This window comes from Emydura macquarii, unplaced genomic scaffold, assembly GCF_026122565.2.
Source record: "Emydura macquarii macquarii isolate MOO-44397 ecotype Brisbane River unplaced genomic scaffold, CSIRO-AGI_Emac_v2 contig_587, whole genome shotgun sequence".
NCBI classification, from domain to species: domain Eukaryota; kingdom Metazoa; phylum Chordata; order Testudines; family Chelidae; genus Emydura; species Emydura macquarii.
Window position 1 is genome coordinate 2,838,160 of NW_027130724.1, and position 22,147 is coordinate 2,860,306.

The following is a 22,147-nucleotide window of genomic DNA, read 5'->3' on the forward strand; positions in this document are numbered from 1 at the left end:
GCTCCAAGCAGACAGTGCCCTGGTTTTAAAATGCTGTCTCCTGCTGAAGGGACCTCCTGGGAGAAACTCTTTGTTTCTCATGGTCTTGGAAATGCTTGAACATGTATCCTTTTAATCATAGCATAGAGAAGGCATATGGCTGATCAGGACAGCATGGCTTCGGCATGATCTTAGAACTGGTATGTCAGCCGTAAGCTCCTTGGGGTAGAAACTGTCTGCTACAGTTTGTACAGTACCTAGCACATTCCCCATTCCTGATTGGTCCCTAGACACTACTGTAATAAACACGATTCATAAGAAGGACTGCCTGTCCCTGACAATGTGATACACATTGATATCCATTGCCCCTGAAGATAGCTGGGGCTTGGGGATAACTGAGCCATCTGTAGTTAATATGTTTACTGCTTTTCTATCATGCAGCCACCGTTTTCTGCCTTTCAAAAGGTCCTTCGTTAGGAAAGGACAGAACCCCATTTGTGGAGTGAGAAGAAGTAAATTTGCCAACAGCTTTCATTGTGGTCTCTGTTAAATTAAATGGAGGCTGCTGGAAGTGAATAGCTGGGATCCCAAGGGAGTCTCTCTCTTCTCAGTAACCATATGTGCTAATGAATGCCCAATCCCGCCTCACCACCATGCATTATGCAAGAAGGGTGATACAGAGATTTTGAAATCATCTTCTGTGCTGAAGGAGGGTGGGGTTGAAAACGTTTCCAAGGGCGTGGGGGGAAGATGCGGAAATGCAGACAGAGGAGTTTGAGCTGCAGAAGGATCCAGGTGTTGCAGTTGCTTCCGGCTGGCGGGGACAGCATGGCCCAGCACAGAGCCTGTGAGTAGCAGCCCCCTTTCCTTACTGCGGTTGCCCAGTTGCTGAGGGAGGGAGGGAGGAAGTGAGAGAGATTTGCCTTTACATTTCAGAGACTGCCCCAGCAGAAGGCTGAGGGGAAATGGGGAGGGGCAGTTTTATTTTCTCTGCCCTACATGGGGGTGGGCAGGGGAGGATGTCAGTGTCTCCGTGGAAGGGGAGTTGCTCTTTCTTTCTCAATGGGGGGGTGAGACCTCCCAAGGGTTTGCACTGTGGGGAGAGTCATCTGAGTTCAGCTTCTGAGCTCTGAGCTATGTGGCGAGGATGCACCATCCACTGTGGCCCAAACAGGAAGCAGAATGGAGAAGTCGGTCTTGTGCACTTTGGCTTAGACAGAGACCCCTCCCCCAGCATATACTGCTCTGCTGTGGGTACCCTACTTGTTGGGGGTGGAAATGGCCAGCTAGGCTTCTGCTTGAGGGGTTTAGTTCCTCTGAGCCCTGGGGGTGATTCTTCACCCACCCCAACCTCCTTCCCCTGCTCCCCTCCCACCCAGACCCCCAGCTCACAACACTAGTCCCTCTGACTCACTGGCTGCAAGCAACTCCCAAGCCTTGTGTCTGTAACTAAGGTACCGCCTGAGCACACTATTATGTATCTGTCTGGGGGAAACTCATTCGTGACTCAGTAGGTTGCACTTCTGTCTGACTCAGCCAGCAGTCAATTGCCCAGGGCTCCTGAGCTGTTTTGCATTAAAGATCTTCTGGCACTTTGGCTGTTTAAACTGGTCTCCTAGTCAAATTTAAATCAGGTAATTTAAGGGTTGTGGTGAAGAGGATGAGAATTGTTCTCCATGTCCACTGACGGTAGGACAAGAAGGAATGGGCTTAATCTGCAGCAAGGAAGATTTAGGTTAAATATTAGGGGGAAAAAATCTTTCTAACTATCAGGGTAGTTAAGCTCTGCAATAGGCTTCCAGGGGAGGTTGTAGAATCCCTGTCATGGGACGTTTTTAAGAACAGGTTGGACAAACACCTGTGAGGGATGGTCTAGGTTTACTTGCTCCTGCCTCAGTGCAGGGGCTGGACTTGATGACCTCTCAAGGTCCCTCCCAGCCCTACATATTTCTATGGTTCCATGGCTGTCTCCTCAACTTCCCCCTGCCACTTTGGTCAGACACAATAGTCACTTCCTCTTCTAGACTGTTGTGTAGGGCTGTGCAATGGATGCAGTGCAGGTGCTGCCTGTGAGCTGCTAAACAGTTCCCTCGCTTTACTGAAGCAGCCTTTCATTGGTGTTAAAATGATCCTTTTTATGTAGCATTTGTGATGAGCTTTAAGAACCTTCAGGATGAAAAGTGCTACGTTAACGTGGTGCTAAAGGAGCTTGGCAGCCAGAGTGTTCCTTTCAGACACCTACATGGGCAGCCTGATTTCCAGGAGTCAGAGCAGTGGGAGCAGTCTAGAAAATCCGGCTCATGACCTGTAATGATCTTTGTATGTCTATTAGGTCCGGAGCAAGATGATGGCGCAAGCAAAATGACTCTCTCCACCATGCGGCTCCGAGTGCTGCCTCCGACGGTCCTGCGCGACCCCACGGTGGAGAGCCTGAACCTGGACCGCAACAAGCTGAGACATGTCACCGGGGTTTCAAAGCTTTGCAACTTGAAAAAGCTGATCTTGTCCAAGAATGAGATCACAGACTTCCCAGAGGAAATACAGAGCCTGGTTCACCTGGAGAAGTTGGAACTGAATCAGAACCAAATCCGGGTCATCCCCGAGGGCATCTTCTCTCATCTTCCCAGGCTAAAGCACTTGCGGCTGAACAACAACCGCCTGAGTGCTCTCCCCAAGGACTTGGCCACCTGCAGCAGCAGTCTCCAGTACCTCAACCTCTCCAACAACTTGTTCCGAGCCGTCCCCCAAGCTGTCTTGGAGCTGGTGACTTTACAGGAACTCTACGTGCAGAACAACTTGCTGCACCAGCTCCCCAGGGAGCTGTTCGAAGGGAGACTGCTGAAGATGTTCAAGGCAAATGGGAACCCACTGAGGGAGCCTCCCAATGAAGTCTGCGCTGGGGGCATCCAACAGATCCTGAGCTACTTCAGCCAACTTCAGAACTGCCGGGTGGAGGAGGACAGGAGGGTGAAGACCATGTTCCTGGGGGCATCGCTGGCAGGAAAATCCACTATCTGTAAGAGCCTGAAGCAGAGGCGAGCAGTCCTGGTGTCTGAGGAGGAGCGGACGGTTGGGATTGAGATCAGCGAATTCCACATCCAGGACTTTACGTTTCTCTTCTGGGACTTTGCTGGGCAGCTGGAGTACTACATGACCCACCATGTGTTCATTACCCCCCAGGCCCTTGTCATCCTGGTCATTAACTTCCAGAAGTAAGCCTTCTGCGATGGGTTTGTTTATTGGAAAAGCTTACGATCTAAACACATCAGGCAGACACAGGGTGGGGGGTGAGTGGGGGAACACAGGCACAGAGCGGGGAAGTGACATGGCCACGGTCCCACATTGACACTGGGGATAGAACCAAGGGCTCACAAGGTGTGGCCCAGTGCCCTATTCAGAAGGCATGCTGCCTGCCCTCTCTGCCATGTGATTGCCTGTCCCCTGAAGAGAGATCAAACTCCTTTTACATAGGCCACTGAACAGCCGCTGCATCTAGTCCTGATCGTGGAATGTACGTGTCTGTATCAGCAGGGCCATGCCTTAGAATGGTTATCCGGCCTCATGTATCCAACGCCAGCTGTTTTAGAGGAAGGTGTTAATATAACCCACTGTGCAGTGTACATTGTCCTCTCTGCTGCCTCATCCACAGAAGAAACGAGTCTGCTACAGCTCCCAGTGACAGGACACAGTCCTTTAGCTCAAGCTGTAGAGAATCATGCTCTTTACTGTGGCAGCACCATGTTCAATCCTGCGGATGACCTGGGGCACATTGTCACACTCTGCATCAATAGCAACTGGCTGAGGACTGGTTTAATTTTTTTCAGGTACCAGCTCAAGGATGATGTCTTCCAGGAGCTGGTTGGCTTCTGGATCAATAACCTCTTCATGCGAGTCCCGAACTCTGTGGTCCTCCCGGTGGGAACCCATACAGACTGTTGCACTGAGGAGGAAGTGGGGGAAAAGAAGCGGGACATCATGAGTAAGATCCAGGCCATGCTGGAGGAAAGGAGCACAAACCTCGCCCACTTCATCAACAACCTGGAAAGCAGTGAGGAGTCTGAATTCTACGTGGATCAGTGGGACAAACTGAAGGAGATGGAGAGCTGCACCTTGACTGTAGGGCTATTGATTTTCTGTTACACAGCACCATAGGTGTGCATGCTGCTGTCCAGGCCAATAGGAGATGCAGTCCCTTCTCCAAGGAGCGTATAGTGCTCAGCCCCATAGAGGTTGACTAAATCCCTCCTTTTAATTTAATCTCTGGATCATGAGCCCATCACCACACAAGGCTACAAAGAGCTGTTATATGGTGGATTTTGTGGAAACCTGTATTATTAGAGTCACTTTATTTAAAAACAAGACAGACAGACAAAAAATGGGGGCGATGGGAGAAATACTTAGCAACGAATTTTGAATCCTCACCCACTGTTTCACCAGAATTCATAAACTTTTGTTAAATTCAGAGGTTAAAATATTCTGTCCTGCCTGCCATAGTATTAAGAAATCACTTTTCTTTTCCCCCTCTCCCCGCCACTTTGTGTTTCTCTTTTCTTCCCTCTCACCCCGTCTCTTATTCTTGGGGCATCTTAATGAAAATGGAATCTTTTTCAAAGCACTCCTCTGTCTCTGTGCCGACTGCTTATTCTCCCTGTGAAATCATTAGGTCACTCTGGGGCACTGCTAGCTATCTAAGGTACCGACATGGCCCCTATATAGTATAAGCCATTGCTAATATGTTACTCCTCACAATACTCCTGGGAAGTACTATTATCCCCATTTTGCAGATGGGGAACTGAAGCACAGAGGAATGACATGATTTGCCCAAGGTCACAGAAGACATTTGGGGTAGAGCTGGGAATTGAACCTTGGCCTTCCAAGTCCTAGGTTAGCACACTGCCCACTGGACAATCCTCCTCCTCAGCTCATGATGGCTAGTTGCTTACCACCTTTATAAACGACAGACAAAACTCCTTCCCCCGTTCACCAAAAAATGTTAACATTTGGCTTTGGCCACTCACTGAAGAGGACCTTAGTACCTGTTGTGTATTAGTACAAGCTATCAGGGCTTGAGTTAGACCAAGTATGGCCTATGAGTCTGATGTGGTCTTCTGGCACATGACCTGTGGTTTGCTTTTCTGCTTCCTGTAGTCTTTCCTTGCGGGTTTTGGCTGCATTGTGCTTTAATATTACCCACAGTAGTGCATGGGAAGATTCCCCCCCCCCCCCCCCCCCCCCCCCCGGTGTGTCTCTGATTTTTTTTTAAAAAAGTCTTATTTATAGCTTTTAACATTGCCCTTCATCAATGAAAACTGTTAATCAGTTGAATATTATGCCTGATCTGTTTCGCTGGTTCATATGTAGAGTCAATCAGTTTCCCATTTGTGTGGATCTCTTGTACAGAGAGATAGAGAGAGAGAAACATTTAAAAAAAATATTGGAAAGTGTGGTTGTAAAATCACAACAATTGGCCAGGGAGTGGGGACAGCTCTGGGGCCGGTTCAGTGCCTGCAACTACTTTTAACTCCATTTAATCTAAAAATGGTATCATCCCATATGTATGAAGAAGGGTGCTATGTAGAAACCAAATCCCCTCTCTACTCCAGCTGGACTATGCGCCCTGAATATTCCGTAGTAATGGGGTGCTGTTGAACTCTGTTTATCTTTCATTCCAGATTTTAAACCTCGTTCCCGTCAATTGTACTAATTACTGGGATATTAAAAAACTTGAAGCTGTCATTTTGGAGCATGTAAAGAATGAAGAAATATTTCCTAACGTGATCCGAGTGCTGCCCCCTGTCTATAAGGAGGTGGAAGCTGCCATTGTAGATACTGTAGAGAGTGAGGAGACAGCGGAACATGGTAAATATCAATACCTATTCCCTTCTCCCCACCACCCTTCCCTACTGAGAGTTCACAGCTTTTGGGGACATCTACCACAGACACCATCTTTTTGGCTAAGAAGTATTAGAGAAGGACTCCCTTTGATGCCCTATTAAACTCACTGCTTTTATTCCACTGGGGATGTGTTGGTAGTTCAGAGATTCAACACAGTCTACAGTCTAGGAGCTAAGCAGGTATGGTCTGTAGCAGTCCCAGGCACTGCTCAGCTAGGGAGTGAGAGACTGGGAAGCAAACCCTGTTCTCTTGCAGGACAGAGCATTATGGTTTAACTATATGTCTTCTGTTTATTCTCGTCTCATCAGTTCGCAGCACAACTCATGATGGGGGCTGCGATTTCACTGCATGTCTAGTAACCAAAGAGCTCTGCTGCTTCCAGCCAGTAACATAGCGGCACTATCCACACACGTGGGCCCATCCCAGTTACGTTCTAAAATAGCCCACCTGGGATTAGCTGGTCTAGAGAGAATGAGGAAAGAGAACAACGTTAAGTTGATTCTCAAAACTGCTGAGCACTCGCAGCGCCACGGACGTCAAAGTGAGTGGTGGGGGCTCAGCCGTGCGTGTATCTGAGAGCCAGAGATTGAAGAGGCAGACAGGATCCTGTGGCTGGAGCGTAGATCCTTCCTGTGCCTGCTTCTAGTGGCTCAACCCTACAAGAGCCAGGGGAATGTCAGAATTCAGGCTGAAATGGCATCTCAGTGCTCCAGGCTCTGTTCCTCTTGTGTGGATTTTCTCTTCTTGCGTTATGTGGATTAAGGGGAAGAGTGGCAGCCCAGATTATTACTCTCCACTCTGAATTCACTGGGAGTAAATACATCTACTCTTTTATTTAAATTCTACTTGAGTGAGCTGCATCAAGACATTCCTTAGAGGAATGTATCAGCAGCGCACAGCCCAAAGCAGGGCTTGCTCCTTCAAATGCGAATGTAAATGGTTAGACTTCAATGGGGCCACTAGACTGAGGAAGGACTGCAGGACTAGGTCTATAACAGGGAGGTCTATTTCAGTAACCATTTCAAAGAGCCTGGTATGTATCTATATACGCACACATGCATATATTTACGTACCTATGTCTTATTCTAAATACTTCTACCATAGTACAGCAATGAAATAGCTGTGAGTTGGAAAAACACTCTGTAATGTCCTGCAAATAAAGGCACTGAGCATCTCCCTTGCTTCAGGGTTCCTATGTCCAGTTCTACCAGAAGTCGCTTTTGACTTGGAGTGGGATTTGCCCAACTCAAGGGTGTGAGCGCTGATGTATGTTGGCCCTTTTAAGACTTAGCCTTGGGCTAGCCCACACACATTGACATTTCAGCTGCTGTTTGAAACCCTGTGTTAATAATTTCTGTGTGACTCTGTTCTCTCTCTAGGCATGATGGACCTCAACCTCTTACTCAGTGTAATCACTCACCGGGAGCCCTTGACCAGTTTGGACACAGAACTTTTCCAGGACATCCTGAGATACCTCCACCGCATCGGGCTGATTATATGGTATGAAGAAATCAAGCAGCTGGAAAACACAATCTTTCTCCGGCCAGCCTTTTTGATAACCATGTTCAAGGTGAGCATGGGGACCTGTAGAACCCTTCCTCCATGACCATGTTGTTTCTCTGGGAAGCAGCATCCTGCAGCCCTGAGTATTCTGTTTCATGCCACCCTGCGTACCAGGATGTGGATAAATTTGGAGAGAGTCCAGTGGAGGGGAACAAAAATGATTCGGGGGTTGAGGCACATGACTTATGAGGAGAGGCTGAGGGAACTAGGCTTGTTTAGTCTGCAGAAGAGAAGAGTGAAGGGGGATTTGATAGTGGCCTTCAACTACCTGAAGGCAGGATTCCAGGGAGGATGGAGCTAGGCTGTTCTCAGTGGTGGCAGATGACAGAACAAGGAGCAAGGGTCTCAAGTTGCAGTGGGGGAGGTCTAGGTTGGATATTAGGAAAACATTTTTCAGTAGGAAAGTGGTGAAGCACTGGAATGGGTTACCTAGGGAGGTGGTGGAATCTCCATCCTTAGAGGTTTTTAAGGCCCGGCTTGACAAAGCCCTGGCTGGGGTGATTTAGTTGGGGTTGGTCCTGCTTTGAGCAGGGGGTTGGACTAGATGACCTCCTGAGGTCCCTTCCAATACTACTATTCTATGATTCATTGTCCATGCACAAGAGAGATGGGTGGTTTTGGAAAGAACAAGTCTTAAAGAAAGTAATTTTGCTCTCCAGCCATGCCTCAGTTTCTGGGGCAAGTCTCTGAAATGATCTTATAGAATCACAGGACTGGAAGGGACCTCGAGTCCATTCCCCTGCACTCAAGGCAGGACTAAGTAATATCTAGTCCATCCCTGACAGGTGTTTGTGTAACCTGCTCTTAAAAATCTGCAATGATGGAGATTCCACAACCTCCCTAGGCAATTTATTCCTGTGCTTCACTACCTTGATAGTCAGGAATTTTTTCCTAATTTCCAACCTAAACCTCCCCTGCTGCAATTTAAGCCCATTGCTTCTTGTCCTATCCTCAGAGGTTAACGAGAACAATTTTTCTCCCTCCTCCATATAACAACCTTTTATGTACTTGAAAATTGTTATCATGTTCTCCCTCAGTCTTCTCTTCTCCAGACTAAACAAACCCAGTTTTTTCAACCTTTCCTCAGAGATCCTGTTTTCTAGGCCTTCAATAATTTCTGTTGCTCTTTTCTGGACATTCTCCATTTTGTCTACATCTTTCTTGAAATGTAGTGCTGAGAACTGGACACAATACTCCAGTTGAGGCTTAATCAGTATGGAGTAGAGCGGAAGAATTAATTCTTGTGTCTTGCTTACAACACTCCTGCTAATACATACAAAATGATTGCTCTTTTTTTTGGTGCAAAAGTGTTACACTGTTGACTCATAATTAGCTTGTGGTCCACTATGACCCCTAGATCCCTTTCTGCACCACTCTGTCCTAGACAGTCATTTCCCCTTTTGTATGTGTGCAACTGATTTGTTCCTCCCTAAGTGGAATACTTCGTATTTGTCCTTATTGAATTGTTTACTTATAAAGGTCAGTCAGCTGAGTTTCTCAAAGGACTTTGCAAGCAAGCAATTAAGCCTAACCGCTATGTGTGAGAGAGTCAGAATTGTAGGTAAATGGAAGCAAAATATCCAAGGTCACACTGGAAATCATCGACAGGAATAGAACTGACAAGTCCTGAACTCTAGACTCCTGCTCTGACCACTCTGATGTAGACACTGTCTACTAGGAACTGGACTGAGACCTCCAATCCATCTTCACAGCCGGCAGATATTAACTTCCAGCTAGTATCAAGTTGGCTAGATGATCCTATCCCCAGTCACTTGGAGCTATCTGAGAGCCATTGAATGTACATTGAAGAACAAACGAACGCCTCTGATTAGGATTCTTCCCTCACTGTCCCTTTTTAAAAACAATCTTTTTCAGTCTCAGTTCAACTATGGCCAAGATCCCGTGTTCCTCATACTGGTGTGCGCTGTGTAGAAGGAACCTGGCCCCATTTCCTGGGATTGCTGAAGGAACCTTATGCCTAGTGTGTTGCGGGGAGATGGGGTCAGGAGGAAGGATAGGATGAAAGGGAATTGAACCTGGGAAAACCAGGTTCAATTCGCTTCTTATCTACAGGCTTCCCCTGTGACCTTGCACAAGTTGCTTAGTCTCTTTTTGCTTCATTTGCCCAGGCATAAAATGGGAATTAGAGCACTTCCCTACCTCCTTAAGGGCGTTGTGAGGTCACATACCTTAAAGACTGTGAGGGCCTCAGATATAATGGTAATGAGAGTGATGTAAGTACCTAAGCAAAACTGCATCTATTACTGTAATCCTTCCTGGCTTGCTGATCTTTTCTTTCTTCCGGTTCAGGTCCTTGTTAGGGATCGCCTGGTACAGCAGCTAGAGAGCATCTCAGTGGACCTGTTGGTGGGAGAACGTGCTACCATCAGAGACCAGTGCAACTGGGTGTGGACATTCAAGTCGAAGGCCATGCTATGCCAGCAGGCCATGCGAGCCTTGGTCAAGCACCAGCTCTACTCGGAAGGGATGAAGGATGCCTTTGAGGAGATGGTGGGGCACAAGGCCCAAAAGGGGAAGCTGTTCAGCCTTCTGGAGCACTTTGAGATCTGCCTGGAGGTGAGGAATGCCGAGGACCTCAACCCAGGGGCCAGGGAGTTCGTGCCAGGGCAGCCATGGGAAACAACGCGGGTCCACGGCGAGGCCTATTACTTGTTTCCCACATATCTCAACCAGAGCGAGGAGGTTTCTGAGAGATGGGGAGGAGATCATCCGGAGGATCTCCATGTCCGGGCCTACTTCTCACCTGAGATCCCAGAGGGCTTCTTCCAAAGGTAATGAACAGCCCCCTTGCCTGGGCCCTTTATGCTGAATGTCCTGAAGTGGGGAGCCCTTCAGAGCAGGAGTCATTCCTTCTTGACTGTCTAGGAAGCATGTATTTAGTACTACTATAAACAAACACATTAATTCATAGTAATCGAAAGGAACATTTTCATAGTGGTTAAGGCCCTAGACTGGGCCTCAAGAGAGCTGGGTTCAAATCTCACCTCTGCCACAGACTGCCTTTGTGACCTTGGGCAAGTAACTTCAACTCTGAGCCTCAACTCTCCATCTGTGAATGGGAAGAATAATTGTCCCTTCCTCCCATCCTTTGTCTGCCTTCAGTGGAAAATTCTTTGGGAGCAGGGACTGTGTGTGTCCTGCAGCTGGCCCAACGAGGTTATGAACTCAGCTGAGGCCTGCAAGTGCTACAGTCATATAAATGATTAATTATAGGGTATGCTAGCAGCGTGCTGCCCAGGGATTCATGCTGCAAAGTTCCCATTTGTGTTGATTGGTGTTGCGTGTGTAAGTCATTGCATCTTGTTTTGGTGACATGCCCCACTATGGCTTTATTTCTATCCAAGCTGGTGTTCCAGTAACCCTAAAGGGCAGGGAGTGGGTGTAAACCAGATTTGTGCTTGGAGATAGGTGCTCTGGTCTCCAGCCTTTATGGGTCTGTTAAGCCACCTATTAGAGCCTAGAAAAGCTGAACAAAGTAACTGCAGGGAGCATTATGGAGGGGAGAACAGCAAAACTGGAAGAACATTTTCATAATCTCACTTGCTGAGCGATATTCTCTTCCACAAAGAAGCCAGCAATGGTTCAGCTACATCTCTTGGAGAGCCCTGCTCAAGAGGAGATGCATGCTGTGCAAGACCTCGTGGGGGAGGGGGAGATTTGGCCTAGAACACCCAAACCCTTCCCTTACCTGCCACAGGGCATCCATTTTTTCTGTCTTGAGCTCCTTGGAATCATCCCTTTGTGGGGCGAAAACCAAGCTATGGATGCCATGATCATGGTGTGCATCTTCCACTTAGCCTCATGAGCTCAGACAGGCCCGGGTAGCTTGCTGGGTCACTGCCTTCCCTTATAGTCTTGCTGCCTGTGATTTAAGAGTTAGATTTAAGTTTTTTTGCAATACTATCTTGCCATATCCTACCATCCCGTTAGGATTCTGGGGTTCCCTGAGGTGTGAGGGGCCATCTAATTCTGTTCTCACTGTGTAGGTTTTTATGCTGCACTCATCCCCGTAGTATCCAAATGCCTTTCAGTAGTCCATTAAGCAACCTGACTACACATTTATCATGTGGTGGTTTGTTCTGTCATCCTCTCCCCTAAGAGAGAAGCACATGCAGTGTCTTGTTTTGGTAGCTATTTTTGGCTAACAAGCTTCAATTCATGTAGCTTTTAGAGCACTGAGGGGTTTTGTTAACAGCTGGTGGGGAAGCTGGGCCTCCTCACTGAACACTGCACTAGAGCCCAGGGCATTTCTTCCCTTCCAGAAAATCAATGGCAGACTCAACAATCCATTCTAAAGCCTATCTCTGCATAAAGAAGCAATTTGTACCAAATGGATCCATGCTGACAAGGTAGCTTGTTCAAATCAGTGTTCTCTTGTTGCATCAAGAATGAGAGAAGGAGGAAGAGGTACGCCCCAAGATGCATGTATGAATCCATCCATACTAATAATATTGGGGTTTACCTGTGGGATTGTTAGCTGCCCAACATGTACCCAGCACCCATGCTGTCCAACGCATGGGGCAACTATTCACTTTAGGAAGAAGCTTTTGACTGCTGGCCTTTCCTGGGCTAGAAGGGTAGGAAAAGCCAGCAGGAAAGAGACAAATACGTGTATGTGTCAGTCACACATTGGGAGAATATTAGTCTTTGTCATCCTTTAGTGGCTGATCTTCATGAGAGGTTAATGCAGTCATACTCAGACCTCGGTGGTTCTGGAGCCAAATTAGCGATCAACCTTACCCAAAAGAGCCACAGTAGTGTGAATTCATTGTTTCATTTACTATAGTACTATATAGTCCTATTTAAACAGTATGACAAGAAATATTTAGTTTATATATATATACACACACACTATTATTCTTACAGCAAAATTACCAACCAAGGATTATTATTTTATCAACTACAATTGGTTAATAACGTAGGAGAAGCATCCTGGCTGGTTAATAACTTAGATTTGTTGTTAATTAAATCATACAGTGTTTTTAATATCATGTGCTGCAAAAAGCCGCAGGAGAAAGTTTTGAAGTTTTTCATTCCAATGCAGAACGTTACCAACAGCTTTAAAAATCTGTTGTGCAAAAAAACCAACCAACCAGGCACCTCCCACCCCAGACGAGCCAATGGTGATTAGGGCACAGACCTGAGATATGGAGACCCATGTTCAAATCACTACTCTGAATCAGTTAGAGCAGGGACTTGTCTCATTACTAAGTTCTTGACTATTCTGGGCACCCTGTCTGATTTTGACCAGAAATTCTATCCTGGATCCAAAGGCCTTTGCTGATGAAAGTTTTGTTGAAACTGGAACATTTCCGCAGAAAACATTTTGGTTTAGATGAATCTGCATGTTGAGTGGAAAAATTCCCAATTGGCTCTCTTAATGGGCCCGCTACAGCTGCCAGCTATGGAACTCCATCCTTTCACTCAAGCAGTAGATGCTGGTGTTTTTATTATGAGAGCTCCCTGGTTCAATCCCCATTGTTGTCCCACCTGGGGTTGGCTACATATTTTGTGGCAGTAGGTGGGGCTTAAAATAGTTTCCATGATACTGGAGACAGAGGGCAGAAACGTCTAAATCTTTTGGCTGATGCATCTCTCCAATCTCATTGCAGGCTCATGGTGAAAGCTTGCTCATTCTATTCAGCCCACTGGGTTGCGAAGGTGACGTGCCTGCTCATATGCAGTGGCAAACCCTTGCTGATCAAAGAGAACAACCAGAAGGGCTATAGTTACATTGAACTCCGGAACAGAAAACCAGAGGGAAGGACAGGTGAGAGTGAAGCAGGTGACGTCCCTGCACATATGAAGTGGCAAACCCTTGCTGGTCAAAGAGAACAAGCAGCAGGGCTATAGTTATATTGAACTCCAGAGCAGAAAGCCAGTGGGAAGGACAGGTGAGAGTGAAGCACCAGCACTGATTTCTCTCCTGAGCATGTTCTCTTTTGCTTCCCCAGGGAGAGCAGGTTAGTTGTCCACTTGCCATCTGCTACCTTGCACTTCACCCAAACTCCCTTAAACAAACTGGCCCTTATGTTGCATGCGGGGGACCTTCAGTATATGGCCAATGTGCTTACAGTATGATCCCCATTTACTGACTCTTGGTTAGCCACAGATTGGTTGGGTCTCCAAGGATTGGACTCTCTGAAGCTCACCAGGCTACACAGAAACCATTTGACTTCCCCTGGCCTGGTCTATTCCACTGAAGCATCTCTCTGTAACCTTGATTAATGGAACTTCCAACTTCTTAAAGGTTTGGGTGTTCCCAAGATCTTAATGAAATCAGCGTCCCACAGTGTCCCTTGCAAAATAAACTTCACTGGATGAGACTGACTCCACATTGAAGAGCTGGTTGAGATTTTTTCAAAGTTTCAAAGTAAACTTTTTTGGCCCCTTTCATTTAGTTTTATGTTTTATTTCAGTATGAGGAGCAATATCCTCCAATCTCATCTTCCCTGTTCTTGCTGGAGCTACCCTTCGTAGGGTTGACGAAGGAATTTTCTCAGCCTTCAAAGGGGGGAGAGAGGTTGAAGCTTTCACAAAGAGAACTCTTCTTTGTGATGTCTGAGTTATGCAGATGTTGACTAGCACAATCAACCCCTGCTAGAAGCGTTTTAAACATTCCCTCCCACCCAAATTGCTCAGTGCCTTGGTGTCATAGTTCTACCAGTTTTCTGGTGCTCTAGCAGAAAGAAGGACCTCACATTCCCTAATGGGAATAAAAGCAGAAAAATACTTTTTAATAAAAGTTGGAAGCCATAAGCTCTGTGAAGCAGGGACCATCTTTTTGTTCTGTTTATACAGCACCTAGCACCGTGGGGGTCTGGTCTATGGATGGGGCTGCTAGGTATTTTTGCTTATTATTTGTATTGCAGTAAGGGCACAATGTAGCTTTTGGGGATTGTTTTCTAGTTCACCTGTAATTTGCTCCTAAAGGGTGTCAAGTCTGGTTAATTGGAAGAAACCCAGCTGCTGTGACTGTTTGCCTAGAACCCAGACTAGAAGTATCTCTTGCTTGCTCATTATCATTTGCAGTCTAGATCAGCTCATAGGCGATGCATGGGGGGGCATGCGGGGTCAAGTGCCCCCTCAGATTTCTACTCAGCCTGCTGGAGGGGAGGGAGAGGGGCTCTGTCCTTCTCGTGCTGCGCCTTCCCATCCCCTGGCACGTTCGGCCCCTGTCCCTGACAGCTGGGCCCAGATGGGGAGCAGAAGGAGTGGGACAGAGCCGCTTTCGAACTGGCTGAGGGTGGCTGCTCTGGGTCACTGCTATGTGCAGTGCGGCAGCTGCTTTAGAGAGCCCAGCTGGGGAGGTGGTGGTGGCCTGGGCCTGGCTGCCAGGGATAGCAGCCGAGTGAGCTGGAAACGTGCCAGGGGTAGGCGCAGCAGGAGAAGGACAGAAACCGATCCTCCCTCCCCCCCAAATCCTCCCCCCGCAGATAAGCCTGGAGGGGCAAGGAGAGCACAGTGGCCTCAGGCTGGATGTAGGGTGGGGGGTCGCTGGGAGCAGGTTGCCTGGCTTCTGCTCAGCTGGAGATGGGGCATTGCTTGTGCCCCTCCCCCTGCTGAGGTGTCCGTGAGCTCTGGGGAGACACCGGTGCTGAGAGTCTCCCTGGGCCAGGGTTGGCCCAGAGGCACGTGCTCCCCGCTCCTATGGCCCCAGCCCCCTAAGAGCTGGTGGGATTGGTTGCCCTGGCCCAGGGAAGTGGGACTGGAAATTCTTCCCAGAGACGACACATGGGATGGTCGTGTGTACCCCCCCCTTTACATTGTGTCCCCCCAAAATCTGGAGGCACGAGTCCTCTATGGATCAGCTAACTTAGTCCAGGTACCTGTGGTGATTAACAGCTGCCAATTCTTTCCCTTATTTATCTAAAGAATTCCAGATCACATGGGATTTTGTTATGGCGATAATCTTCATCATCCGGAAGCTCTCAGACGAGTGGCCTGGTCTCCACGTGTGCATGAAGGCACCTTGTCGAACGGCGGGCTGTCCTGCAGAATTTGTCTGGCCAGATGTGGATGACAAGAACACAGTGTATGTATGTCCCATGGCTTGATAATCTGTTTTTCCTCCAGGAAACACCTGGGGTGGGAGGGTGAGCTCCTGAGTGCTACCACAATATAAATGTTGATCAGTTATAAAAAAAAGACGCATGCTTTGTATGTCTATAATACCTGCCATCAGAACAGTGCAAGGCATGTTACAAAGGTTTGAATCCTCACTACACGCCAGAGGAGTACATAATTACTAACTCTGATCTACAGAACAGGGAACATTAAGGACAAATTTTCAAACTTGGGTGCCCAACATTAGGCACTTAAATGCCTGTTCAGCAAAGCATTTAAGCATGTGCTTGACTTTATTATTATTTATTATTTGTATTGCAGTAGCGCCAAGATGCCCTAGTCATGGGCCCCATTGTGCTAGGTGCTGTACAAACGCAGAACAGACAGTCCCTGTCCCGGACAGCTAAGTAATTTAGCATGCAATTGTTGCTGAATCAGGCCTTAAATCCTTATTTAGGCATCTTTCCAAGGAACCAAGTACCTCTGAGGCCTCATTGACTCCACTGGGAGTTGAATGCTTCTGAAACTTAATGCGCTTTGATTGTGGGGCCTAAATATGGATTTAAGATGGAATTTATTCAACTCCAAGAACTCCATTTACTGATCTGTAACCTTCATTTTAAGTGGTTTGGCAAAGGCCTCATAGAGATACCATGGCAGAGCTAGGAATAAACCCTGTATCTCCCAAGCTCCCACTTTAGTATCTCAACTACAAAATCATCCCTTCAGAACACTGGAAACATTTTCTCTTTCTGGTTTTGTTCAGGACATTTTAAAAAGAGCAACTGTTCAGAAACCACTCATTTTGAATCCCGAAGAGCCTTCCATTGCTGTAAAGGTTGTTAATGAAGCTTTGTTAATTAGTTGGGGCTTTTTTTCCCCCCATTTTTCTTTCTTTTGTTTTTATTTTAAGGACTAAGGAAGAAATTAAAACTTGTGGAACATGTGGCCATCAGTTTCGGACTGAGCTGCTTTTACCCAAAGGTAAGGGTAGAGGGTTGCAATTCTGCTGTAGCGGAGTGTCCAGCTGAAGGCAGAATGATTTCTGGTGTAGCCTTGCACAAGCAGTCACTGTGGGTACATCTACACGGGGATAAAATCCCCATGGCATGGCCGCGGCTGGCCCAGGCTCATGGGTCTCAGGCTGTGGGGCTAAAAATTGCTGTGTAGACATTCAGGCTCAGGCTGGAGCTGGCACTCTGGGATCTTCCCCCCTCACAGGGTCCCAGAAATAGGGCTCCAGCCCAAGCCCGTTGTCTACACAGCAATGTTTCAACCCTGGAGCCTGAGTCAGCTGACCGGTGCCAGCTGCTGGTTTTGTATTACCCTGTAGACCAGGGGTGTCAAACTTGCTGATGGTGATGGGCCAAATTCTCATAAACTGCACTTCACAGGGGCTATGCAATACCTTCCGCTGAAAAATTCGGACCATCTTCCCCTTTTCGGCAGCGGGATTTCACGGGGGACCATGTTGCCGGACTGAGTGCATTGCCGCTTTAAGGGATTTCTCTGCATCCGGCATCGACACTTTAAGACATTTCACGGACTTAAACCGGCAATGCCGTAGGCAGAGAAATCTCTTTAAGTGCCAATGTCCTCACTTTGGGCAGCAGCACGTCTCAAAAAAACTGGCCGGACGCGGGCCGGATCAAAAAGGTTCGTGGGCCAGATGCGGCCAGTGGGCCCTATGTTTGACACCCCTGCTGTAGACATACCTTGAGTCTCTCTCTGTGCTGTGCTTCCCCATCTGTACACTGGGGACACTAATACTTCCTCTATGCCTCTGGTCTATTTAAATTGTAAGTTGTTTGAGGCAGGGACTGTCATTCACAGTGTTTGCACAGCACCTAGCACAATGGTGCCCTGATCTCAGTTGGGTCTTGTAAGTGCCTGACTGTAAGCCGATAATCATGACAATAAGCATGGTCCAGTGGTTAAAACAAACAGAGGGACCAGCTGGGTTCTAATCCCAGCTCTGCCCTGCCCCACATCACCTGTTTCTGCCTTAGTTTCCCCATCTGTAAATGGCCTGATAATGCAATGTCATAATAGGCAGCCCCCCAGTGTTAAGAACTGCTTCTGATAAACTCCAAATTTTTCTGGGCAATTTTTTCTCCGCTCTCTATTTAAAGACCTTTGCAGCTAGGCAAACAGCTCTTGCTGGCCCTTTGGCTGTTCTCCTGCAACAGGCTTCCCTGCTTATCCACCTCACACGAGCTGGGGCAGTTCCTCAGCTGGTATAAATTGCCTTAGCTCAGTGATCTTCACTATTTTTCAAGCAGGGGCCACTTTGGCCAAAAAAAAACCTTCAATATGAGAGCCACATCAACTACTAAATTCACACATTGCTTGCTTACTCCTTAATGATGTCATGTTACAGAGAGACTTGTGTAACTACAACTTTTGTTTGTTCGTTTCATTAATATCCACAGTTAGGTTCTTATCTGCCTTTTCTCCTGTTTCACTTTCCGATTTTCGCTTCAACGGAATTAAGAATCTAACCATTCTTTCCAGTAACTCACTGGGACCAAAAAATAATCTACAACACAAACGGCTGAACGCTCCAAGTTCTGTGTTGGTTGCTATGGTAATATTACGGTTCTCATACAACAGATATACTTATTGGCGCACATCATACCATGTGGTCAATGTGACGTGTAAAGAAGGCGGACTTTGATAGGCTCGGTACATATTCTAATGTAAACAATAAAATAAATTAGAATATGAACGATTCGTCAGGGAGTCGCACTTAAGGTCGATGGGAGTCGCTACTGGCTCCCGGGCCTTGCAATGAAGAACTCTGCCCTAGCTGCACTGATGTCAGACACCAGCTGCCTCCATTGCAGGGATGAATGAGTTAATGTGTCAAGCACTGTGCACTCTCAGCAGGATGGGCGTGTTGGGGATTCCTCCATGGCTGTGGCAAGGTGGATCATCTCCTTCTCTTTCCTTTCAGTTCCAAGTGATCGGCTTATTCCACAGCCCCAGCCCGCAGCTCGCTATTATGTCACTAGCTATGGGACTACAACTTTCGGCCCCAGCAGCATCCACGTCAATCGCCAGGTAACATGGCTGCAGCTTTGCTCCTCGTGTTTTGTTCTTGGCTTTTGGCTTCTATCTCTTTTCCCATTGTGGGTAACTGGCCTGCAGTAACGTGGCCCAAGGCAGCTCCCCTCATGGTCAGTGAGAAGAGTGGCCCACTGGTTAATGCGCTGACTTGGTATTTGGAAGACCAAAGTTCAATTCCCTGATCTGCCCTGGACTTCCTGTGACCTTGGGCAAATCACTTAGCCTCTCTGTGCCTCAGTTCCCCATCTGTAATAGGAAAACATTAGCCCGTCTCTACCTCCCATGGGGTTGTGGTCTATTGATGATGATACACTCAGATATAATGGTGATCAGGCTATAGAGATGGATAGATGGAGTCTTTCCATTGATTTTAATGGGAGTTGAATCAGGCTCTAAAACAGTGAGGGAGTGCCTACTTTACTTCCCCAGTCTGAAAATACCCATTGTGGAACGCTGGTCAGATAGAAGTCATAGAGCCTTCTGTTTCCAGCCCAGAACAAACCATTGAGACAGTCTAGTCTGAACTGCTGCATAACACAGTCCATAGAACTGCTCCCTGTGATTCCAGTGTCAATCTTCATTTCTTAGCATTCAGCTTTATTTAGTAATCATTATTTAGCTGTATTCCTGAATATCTTGAATGATTCCTCTCTGTCACTGCCGTTCTTCTTTATCAGTCTTTCTGTAGCTATCGGTGTTGTTCCTCAATTAATTCCTTTAAATGTGTAATTGTTGTGTAGTCTGAGACTGTCCTTGCAGTGCTCTCAGATGGGCACTATTTAAATAGCACCATTGGCATATATGGGGTGACAGGGAAATTGTGCCCCAAGGAGTTTATAATCTAAGGCCTTAGTTCTCCAAGGAGTTACCTCCCTATGTAGATTCCCCTGGAATTGCCAGACAATGAGCGTTTGAAGGATCAGGAGCTGAGTTAAGGGGCGTTACATGAGGGGCAAACAGAAATGGAAGTTAAAGACAATAGCTGCATCGCTCTGCCAGTTGGCAGAGCCTTTTGGACGGTCAAACTCCCAGCCTGCCCTTGGTAAAAGCATTGTGTAGTGGCAGCCCTCAGTCATTGTTCCCGGGAGGCCAATAACTCTTCCCAGCTCCCAGCCTGAGTAGTTGGGAAAGGGGGAGAATGAAGGATGCATGTTTTCCTCCCCAAGCTCTCAGCATGATTGTGAACCCAATGTCTAGAGCGGCGGTTCCCAGCTTGGAGTGCGGGACCCACTTCTGGGCGGGACGTAAAAGATTACAGGGGGTCCATGAGGCTTCAGTAACATTGAGGTCATTTAGCCCCCCCCCCCCCCCCCCCCCCCCGAGCTCTGCACCAGCCACAGAAGCCTTGAGCTCCACGCTGGCCAGAGCATCCCCACCTGAGACTTCTGCCAGCCGGGCGCAGCCCCACCCCCGAGTTCAGCATCAGCCGGAGTGAAGAAGTGGCCCCTCCCAAGGGAGTAGCAGCCCTGAGCTCCATAGTGCAGGAGCAGCCCCTGCCATCCCCACATCGGCTGGGTGCTTGGCCAGAGAGGAGCAGCACCGTGCCAGGGACCGCCTCCATTACCCTCAGTCCATTACCCTCTGCCACGCTAGGCTGTCTCACATGGGGAGTGTACCCCTTGTGTATTTCTCCCTACTTGTGCAGTGGAACTGCACTGGTTGCATTGCCAAGGGGGGAACTCTGCTGTCTTGGAGCTGGCGGCCCTGTGGGCATCCTTACTGCACGTGCACGCACTAAAGGCACTTTTGTAAGTCTTCTCACTGTGGCTGTCGAGCGGGGTCAGTGACGAGGAGCAGGTCTTGCTTCAGGCCAGCTGCAGTTTTGGAGACCCCCTTTTACAACACATGCTGCATAGTGTGGCCCATAGAAGCACCAACCCTGCCTGGATTTTTCACCTGGAAGATGCTATGTTGGAAGCAGCACTGTAGAGCCAAGCTGAGGTTTTGTTTATTTTCTTTGATTCTAATACTGTTCTCCCCTGTTAGTGAATGAAGCAGTGCTCCAGGGACTGGTGCTGTGCACCTCTTGCACATCACAGGGTAGCCGGGGGGATGGTGGTCTGACAAATTGATTTTTTTTCTATTCAAGTGGGGTCCTGAACTGAAACCCCCAATCCAAATACTCCCAAACTTTGGGCTGCTTAAACTTCAAGTTTCATTGTTTTCTAGCAACAGAGGTTGCAACTCTGCAGTTACTCATGTTCTTTCTTATTTCAGAGGATCTTGGACAAATAACTGGGCCTGCCCAAGAGACATCCATTGGGAAGGACTTCCTTTTAGCCAAGACTCAGAGCGTGTTTAGCGCCTCACTAAGCAATCTCTTAAGCACGCTGTACAGCAAGATGCATTTGGCTGTTTGCTGTGTGTGTAATGGCACTGTTATGCAATAAACCATTTCCTCCCACTGAAGGACTGTGGAATGTCAGTTTATTTAGACAGACAAGGGGAAAAAAAAGCATTTATCCATGCATCAGCATGGGCAGCTGCCAACATTAACAGAGAGTGTGGCTCACATCAGTAACTGAAAAGTTTGCATGATCCACAATACGCAAAAGAAACAGGCACAAAGTTTTGCCTCAATTACAGTTCTATCGGAAGGTCAGTTTCCATATTAGCTACATTCTGTTCTAAGAAACATTTCTTAAATCAAGATGGAAAGAGCCTTTCCAATTCTGTGATACCTTCAAGATGAGTAGCTGGATCCACAGCCCATTGAAAGTCTTTGGAATGGCTCCTGTTGAGCTTTGGATCAAGGCCCTGTTTCTTTAATAAGAAACAATATTCACCTCACCCCTGTTAATGAAGAACCAGAACTTGTGGGTCTCCTAATTTGCTGAAAGCATTGGGTGTGGCAGGAGCTAGGCCAGTTTATTGCCTCTGGGGAAGCAGCTCATTTATTCCATTCTATGGGAGAAGAACGGTAATTAACCAAGTATAAAAAAAGTACAAATACAAAACTACATATTAAACAAACCCTGATTGACTCCCAAAGGTGCAGTGCAGATGCTGAGTCATAAAAAATTAATTTTCTAGCTTATTATGAAGAAGCTGTCATTAGCGCCCTTTTATTTCCTACTACTTCCTGCAGCCCAGGTTTTGGAGAGAAGGAAAATGAAAGGGCTCAACTTGTTGCTTTGTGTGGCACTCCCATGATCACAAATGGAGTGTGAGGAAAACATAACTCCACCCCCATGGCAAACTTGATGTGGTTTAGGCAATTTTAAAATAAATCACGAGGGTAATTTTACTAAAAAGGGAAAGTAGTCCCTAGCCCCCCAACTCAGCTCAGCTTGGTGTTTCATGGCAATAACGAGCGGCCTTTCTACAGTACAGCTGGTACCATGGTTGCCTCTGCACCTAGTTCATGTTCACACATGCTGTTGCTAACGTAATCATAGTGGATACACTGTGCTTTGATTTGTTCTCATGAGCATCTTTATCAGGCTGTAATTGGGTTCTAAATGGCCCTTCCTCCTTACAGCAGGTAAGTGCCTAAGCGTATGTGCAATAAGGATAGCCAGTTCTCCTGCCTCCCAGCTGTGGGGGTGGGAGG

At 47.4% G+C, this 22,147-nt stretch overlaps 1 protein-coding gene across 1 annotated transcript; it reads left to right on the forward strand.

The window, feature by feature from the left end:
- The first annotated feature begins 807 nt into the window (after positions 1-807).
- Positions 808-20,965, forward strand: LOC137148048 (malignant fibrous histiocytoma-amplified sequence 1 homolog). Its single transcript, XM_067540512.1, has 11 exons — positions 808-826; positions 2,312-3,191; positions 3,804-4,095; positions 5,652-5,838; positions 7,254-7,444; positions 9,748-10,229; positions 13,071-13,228; positions 15,334-15,493; positions 16,439-16,509; positions 18,482-18,588; positions 20,812-20,965. Exons 1-11 carry the CDS (start codon positions 808-810, stop codon positions 20,827-20,829), a joined length of 2,565 nt encoding a protein of 854 aa, XP_067396613.1. The 3' UTR covers positions 20,830-20,965.
- The last annotated feature ends 1,182 nt before the right edge of the window (positions 20,966-22,147 follow it).